Genomic DNA, 7,693 nt, shown 5'->3' with positions numbered 1-7,693 from the left:
TGCCATGGGCAGGGACACCTTCCACTAGGCTGTTCCAAGCCCCTCTAGCCTGGCCTTGGACACTTCCAGGGATCCAGGGCAGCCACAGCTTCTCTGGGCACCTTGTGCCAGGGCCTTTATCACAGAATCATCAAGGCTGGAACAGACCTCTAAAATCATGGAGTTCAAACATCACCTCAGCCCTGCCCCTGTCCCCCCAAAACCACTGCCCACATCACCAAGAGCCAGCCCCCGCTGCCTCCTGGACCCCTCCAGGAAAGGCATTTTGGTCCGTGCTTTTACTGCGGCACGGTCTTTAACGGGGCCTCTGGAGAAACTCCGAGCAGAATCTCCAGCCGTGTCTCCGTGGGGATGCGGATTTTGCGGTGAGGAGTGACAGCGGGGCAGGGCGGAGTGGGGGCACAACGAGCAGCCGGGGACGAGCGCGCCTGGAGCCCAGAGCCGCCGCGGGTCGGGGGTACCCTGGGTCCCTGTTGGGTCCTGCCGGGTCTCTGCCGGGTCCTGCCAGGTCCGTGCCGAGCCCGGCGGGGCGGGGCAGGGCCGGGGCCGGGGCGGCGCCTGCGGAGGAAGCGGCGGGAGCGGTCCGGGCTCGGCGGGACCGCGGTGCTGCCGCAGCTCCGCACCGAGCCATGGGCGCCTCTGCCTCCGCGCCGCTGGACGACAGCAAGTGCGCCTACATCCGAGGTACGGGCCGGGGCACCGCCGGCAGCGCTCCGGGTACCCCGGGGCTCGGGAAAACCGCCGGGAGCGCTCCGGGTACCCCGGGGCTCGGGAAAGCCGCCGGGAGCGCTCCGGGTACCCCGGGGCTCGGGAAAGCCGCCGGGAGCGCTCTGGGTACCCCGGGGATCGGGAAAGCCGCTGGGAGCCCTCCGGGTATCCCCGGGCTCGGGAAAGCCGCCGGGAACGCCCCGGGTATCCCGGAGATCGGGAATGCCGCCGGGAACGCCCCGGGTATCCCCGGGATCGGGAAAGCCGCCGGGAGCGCTCCCGGAGCCCCGCGCATCCCGGGCAGCGCTCGGCAGCCGGCGGGACAGCGCGGGTTGAGCTGATTCGCAGCGCCCCGTGGAGTTTGGAGCAGTTTCTTAAGGGCGATGCTTTAGGAGTTTCCACTGAGGGAGTTAGTTATTAGTAGAAGGTGAAACTGAGAGAGTGTGGAGCGCTGCGGCTGAGCCTGCTCGTGTGACAGATCCCGGCTCTCCAGACCCGGCAGATTCCGGGCTTTGCCAGTGTGAACCCAACCAGCACCATATGCGCTGATGATTTGCCAAGCCCGTTGGAGGCAGTGGCAACGGTGCTGCGTGGGTACCGAGTTAAAAAAAGTGTGTGTTGTGTGACTGTGTAAGGGCAGTTCTTTATCCCATTAAAGTGTTAGGAGAGAGGGCAAACAAAGAAAAATAGGCTTTAAGTTATGTATGTTGCTGTTAGACTATGAAGGAAAAGTGTAATTCTGGGGTTTAGGGTGGTTTTTTGTTACTTGATTAGTTTGGTATGAAGCACAGCTGACTCTTAACTGTGCTGCTTATCTCTCAGCCAGCAGGTAGAGTATTTGCAAAGCAAATTTTAAGGCTGAGGATTTACAAGTGGGATAAGTTTGCATGAGGAAAGGAAGCCCAGTTCTAGCAGTTGATGCATGATGCATGCAGAGCGAGAGCCCTCTCTTGGAGATCAGACTCTGTGCTGAGGATGTGGGCTGGAGGGGGACTCCTGGGTGATGCCCACAACCCAGCTTGTCCTTGGATTTCTTTGCTTTGGGATGTTTGTGTGGTGCAGAGGGAGTGCAAACATTGAGCTGCTGCTCTGTTAGGACTCCTTTGAAATCACTGTGGGTCTTTCAAGAGATTCCCATATTGGGAAGGATGTTCAGTTAGTAAATGGCTTTCACCCAAAAAGCAGTCAGCAGGGCTACTGGCCTCACACACTGAGAGGCCTCCTCTCAGTACTGTCAGTTTTTCCTGCCCCATTGAGGGTGGTTTCAAGTCCCATCAGACCCATGAGGGTGCTGTCCCTGTGGATTTCTGTTTTTCTTTACATTCATCCCCGTGCTGCAGCCAAAATTGTATTTTCCCAGTTCAGCATTCAATTTGCCTGCAGCTCACAGGGAGGGTGCCTTGGTCATGCTGAGAGCTCTGCAGCGCTCCAGACACAGTTCTTGTTTGCCCATCACATCTTTGCACAGGCAAGAGCCAGAGGGAAGTCACTGTGGAAGAAGGAATTAAATTTTTGCTCATTCCCTGGCTCACATCTGCTGTTGATGCTGTGAGGATTCCCCCACTCGAAGCTCCTGGTTGGAAAAATAATTAATGAGGCACTTTATACAGAGGCTGCCTGTGAATCAGCACTTCCAAAGAGGAAAAAGAATGGTGAAGAGCATCTTAAATGGGAACAGAGTGTGATGGAGCCAGCTCACCAAACCTCCTGCTGATGTTAGGCTGGAGTCTGTGAGAGTCAGGCCTTGCTGTCTGTCCTGCACACCTGGGTGTGATTGATTTGCAGAGGAGCTCTCTGCTGAAGAAGAACCATGTGCAGAACCACGTGCAAGCACTGAGTCTGGAGCTTGATTAAGCAGCATGTTTTTCAGCTGGCTTTGTGAAGTTTGGGTGGGTGTTTCTAGTGGGATGGCAGCTTTTGGGGTTCTTTTCCTCCACAGGTGATGCAGGGGTGTCCTCAGTAAAAAGGAAAGGGAAGGACTTGTTTTTTGTCAGCAGAATTGTCAGTCCATAGGTGCTGGAATGGGACAGCCCTGGTGAGGGAGAGAGATGGGGAGACAGCAAGCCAGCAACATTCTCCAAACTTTGTGCATTTTGGGATGCTCCCTCATGCTGGCCCAAACAGCAGTAGCCTCAAGACAGGAAATCCTGAGTATTACTTCAAGTGAGAGCTTGGTGTAGCTCACAGTTGTTTTCATGATGGTGTAATTTAATTTCTTGTTGCTGTAACGATAATTTAATTTGTCTGGAATTAAATGGATTGTAAAGCCTTGTAGTTTACCCAGACAACATTCAAGCTAAAGCACAATGTAATGAATGGAAATGAGGGGCTGAGCATTAAAGGCAGTGGATGTCCTGTGCAGGGCAGGAGTTGGATTTGATGACTCTTGTGGGTCTGTTCCAGCTCTGGATATTCCACAATTCCATGTTACAGCTTCTGCATCAACACAGGTACAGTTCTACAGGTTTTCTGACTTCTGACAGTCTGCTCATGTTGTTTGTGGGATGAGAGAGGAACCAAATGAGGACAGGGATTACGTGAGATGTAAAATTCTGTCGGCAATATGCAAACCCAGTCAGACAGGTGCCTCTGTAACCCCTCCAGAGCCTGCCCTCAGCACAGGCACCCCCAGGTAGAGCCTGGGACCTGCTTTGTGGTTTCCCCTGGTGAATGGGGGTGAGCCTTGTCAGACCAGCTGGAGAAATGAATCCCAGAGAAAACCAGGAAGGCATCCCACACAGAGTCTCAGTTACTGAATGCAAAGCCTGGGATTCCCACCTGAAACTGCTCCCAGCTTCCATGCTCTTAGGGAAAGTGGGGTAGGACTGAGCCAGCCACCTTGCAGAGCTGTGTGTGGTTGTACACAGGGCAATACTTGGGCAATTTCATGACCTGAAAGGCAGAAAATGTAATTATTGACCTGGTAATGTGCATCCTATGCCTCGAACAATGCCTAAGAAGAGAACAGACAATGCCAATGGGTGATTTTCCAGGTGGTCTTCACAGGGAAATTGAGGCTGTGTTTGAAACTGCAAGGGCAGGGATCTTCCTTGTGAAGTTTGAATCAACTGCCTAAACACTTAGTTGGGGATGAAAATGCTTTGCAAAACAATTTTTACACGCAGAAAATCTCTGTATATGTTTATATCTTGTGCAGTTACATTTTGCAAGCCATTGCAACATCTTTTGTCTGTCGAGTAGAAATGAACAAAAATTGGTCACTGTCGGGGGATGAACTCATGAATAAAATGTCAGGACTTGATATTCCTTACTCCTACCTGGAGGAAGTGAATGTCTTTGTGAAATAATGGAAAAATAAGTCAGCAGAGACTCTTGTGAGCACTGGGGAGTTTGTGTTCTCTAGGAGAAGGTGTGTGGAGGATATTTAGGGGGAAGTGGGAGAAAGCCAGACCACATGCACTGCAGCATTACTGAAGCAGTTTCAAAGGTATTTTTCTGTGCTGTGCAGCACAGGTCTGTTTTTCTAACCAGACCTATGGAAAAATACATTTTTCCACCTATTTAAATCCATAAGATATTTTAAATACATGCACATTGTAAGCAGTAAAATTATTTAAAGCCCTCCAAAATGAAAAGAAAATTTTATAGTAATTCCTCTAGGTTTTGGACTGGGGCCTTGAAAAAGATGACTTGTGGCAGACATAATCCTCCTTTGTGGGATTTTGGTGGGACTACATGGGGATTATTCAGGATGTGAGTAAAACAGAGTTTAAAACATGGCAGTAATAATTAGGGGACTGGGAGTTGGTCATGTGAAAAGAGTTTATTAAAAAAATTTGTGTTCTCAGTTTGCTGAGGCATGGGCTAACCTTATGATGGGAGTTGTTTGCTGGGTGAATTGTCTAATGATGCTTGAGGAGTGCTACACCCAAGAGGGAGCGGTCCAGGGCGGTGGTGGGGAGTTCTGGGCTCGGGGTGCAGTCATGAGATTCAGGAATCAGCTGAAAGTGCCTGCTAAAGCAGCCTAGTGGTCTGTCCTGAGAGATACCACTGAGAGATTGTGCCAGAGGTATCATCACTGCTGGTGGAAAAGTGTTGCTTCGTGTCCCTACTAGCAGACAGGAAGCAGTCAAGGACAAGGATCTTACAGCTGGCAAAGATGGAAATGCCCTCAAAGCCCTGATGATTTTCCATTTCTGCAATCTCAGCAGCAGAAGTAGTAGGTGACCAAGCTCTGCTCTGCCACGAGTTGTGTGTTGGGACTAATTTTTTTTTAAATTTGCAGAAGTGAAAAGATTTCAAGCACCTAACACCAGTGACTTCAACAGGTGCATCTCCAAAACAGTTCTGCATATGAAAAATTGAACTTCTCTGAAGGTTGTTTTTTCATAAAGATACTTGACCATATCCTGGCTACCCATTTCTATAAAGAGGCATCTGTCCAGAGGATGAGGCTTTGCAGTCATTTGCTTTGGATTTGTTTGTTTAAATGCAGGTTCTTCCTTCCCTTCTCTTCCATCTCTTTCCTCCCCCAGGCAGGTGGGACCCCCAGCACAGGACACAGTGGCTGTGACCCTGTGGCACCCAGGATGCACCCTGTGGATTTCCTCATTGTTTAGGAAGTTTTTCCAGGCAGACCTTTGTTGTTCTTTTGAGGTGACAGTGAAAGCTATTACTTAATGTTTCTTTCTAGCCATTTGTTTTACTTAAAAATTCCAGTGTGCTGGTTATTAATTTGGGATTTTGCACAATGATCACACACTGTAGGTGTGTTCCTACAAGATACAGCATACTTGAAAAAGCAGAGAGACTCCTATTCTGTCCCATTTCAGAGGCTGAAGAGGAGCCTGCTTTACCCTTCACTTGAAAGACAAGATAGGAAATGGTTGTCAGCTTTCCAGGAAACCTGCTGAATAAATTCCAGTGGTGGTACAGAGATGAGTCCCACCAACTCAGAGGGACAGAACCCAAGAGCCTGATACAGCTCTGGAGTGAAAGTCTCAGCCAGCATGCACAGAGCTGGCAGGAGGAGTGCTGCAGGATGGACTTGGAAATAATTGTGGAAAAGCTGGCCTTTTTTTGGACAGGCACTCAGACTGGATGTTGGATTTTCTGCTTTAAACTGTCACTTATCCTTCTGGTTTTAATTTGGTGTGTGACTGCAAGTACAGCAGGGTTCTGTACAAGTCTTGCTGCACTCCCTGCCTTTGCTTCCAGCCTGTTCCAAGCTGGGTTGTTCTGAGTTCCAGAAATTCTCTCTTCCATTTTCTGTAGGTGAGCATGGCACAGAGCAGGAGTGCCCCATCCCTGGAACTGTCCAAGGCCAGGTTGCCCAGGGCCTGGAGCACCTTCCTGGTCCAGTGGAAGGTGTCCTTGCTCCTGGCAGGGGTGGAATGAGATGGGCTTTAAGGTCATTCCAAACAAATTCTACAAGTGGGGTCTCTCTGGACTTAACAACATCTTAGAGGCTGCTTTTCCTTTTCTCCTGGTGAGGTTTATGGTAAAAGCTGATTGGATTTGCCTGCAACTCCCAAAATCTAAGGAAGAGGTAGAATAATATTTCCATTCAGAAGAATGTATTAAATCCAGAATTCATTATAGTACCATCTAATCCAATCCAAACAGGGATAAATACCCACAGGAGGAAGAAGTGAGGTAAAGCACACAGGAAATTCAGATTTTAATTAGCGTGTAAGATTCTATTATATGCACCTTGCAAGGTTTCCAAGTTCTTGAAGACTGTAAGAAATGAGATTTTTAAAGGAAAATCCTTCTGGCTTTACTTGTTTTCTGAGAAGTTTTAGTGCTCAGAGAGATTGTTGCTTTTGGATCCAGTAGCAGATTTTCATCCCATAGTTTTGATAAATGGTGCCTGCCTGTGTTGGAAAGGAGAGGAAGCTTCTCTTTGGGTTTTATGGCCTTTAATTCAAGGGGCCAAGTGCTTTTTCTTACCTTCTGACTGAATGCAAGCAAAAAGCATCCAGGGATGTGATTGGTGGAGAGGTACTTGCCACCCACGTGGACAGAATTTACTGTCCTTGGTAACTTTCAGATCCTGCTTTGGGAGACTAAGGCAGGATATACCTTCTCTGTTCATTTCCATTGCTCAAATAGTCCATTATTAACTTCTCCCAAAAGCTCCATGAGCAATTTTGGAAGGTTCCAGCCATGCTATCTTGCAGCAGGCATGGTCAAGATTTCCTTAATCAAAGCAGGAGGTGAAATGTTTCAGTTTTCTTCATTAGTTTGTCAGTAGAAGTATTGTCTGTGGTCAGACAATACTTTGCCTTCTGTATGTGGTGTTCCTAAACCCAGAAATGCCAGTTGCCCAATTTGTGTCCCAGAGCTGCATTAGGCTCTGTGCCTGCTCAGCAGGATCATCCCAAGCCCTACACCACAGCAACCCACACACAGGAGCTGCCCTGAAAGAGGATGTGCTGCATCACTGGGTCTGGAAAAGGAAAGGTGGCTTTTCTCTGGTCTTTTTCTGGGTAGTGTGAGGGGAGGGAAACCACAGGGTGGTAGGGGAAGGCTGTGGTGTTTTTCATCCTCTTCTTGTCACTCTAGTGTTGAATTAGGCACAGGGCTCAGTGGAAAGAATATCTCAATAGAAAAAGTGAGAAACAGGCTCATCCTTGCCCCAAATCTGTAATTGAGAGACGCGCTGGAGGTGTGCTGTGCCTTTGTACTTGATGTTTCCCAAAATCTTGAATACTGGAAGTTCTTAAGTTAGTGCTGCTTGGCCACAAATTGTAATACAGTCTTTGCATCTGATAGACATTTTATTGGTATGAGAGGGAGAAAAAGCAAGCTCTGAGATGATGAAAGCAGCTTTGTTGGTGGTGCCTTTGGGCAGTGGCAGCTGCAGAGCCAGTGTCTAGGTGGGGAAGAGTGATATTCATAAGGAATGTGCTTTTAAAGTACAGCTTTTTCCTTTGCATGGAACAACCACACTGTTCTCTTCACACGTGGAGAACAATTAAAAGTTGTTTCAAGTTTTTGATCATACTTGCAAGCATTTGAC

General features: G+C 48.8%; 1 protein-coding gene across 1 annotated transcript in view; it reads left to right on the top strand.

Moving 5' to 3' along the window:
• Window positions 1–629: 629 nt before the first annotated feature.
• The window catches only part of NIBAN1 (niban apoptosis regulator 1), a gene marked incomplete at its 5' end in the record, with an annotated part of 52,283 nt that continues 45,219 nt past the window's right edge, over window positions 630–7,693 (top strand). Inside the window, one exon of the mRNA XM_084211066.1 lies at window positions 630–684. Within this exon, the coding sequence (XP_084067192.1) occupies window positions 630–684 (55 nt within the window). The remainder of the gene's footprint in view (window positions 685–7,693) is intronic.

Source organism: Fringilla coelebs, assembly GCF_963513975.1.
Source record: "Fringilla coelebs genome assembly, chromosome: 9".
In the NCBI taxonomy this organism is placed as follows: domain Eukaryota; kingdom Metazoa; phylum Chordata; class Aves; order Passeriformes; family Fringillidae; genus Fringilla; species Fringilla coelebs.
This window is presented reverse-complemented; position numbering and strand designations above follow the sequence as displayed.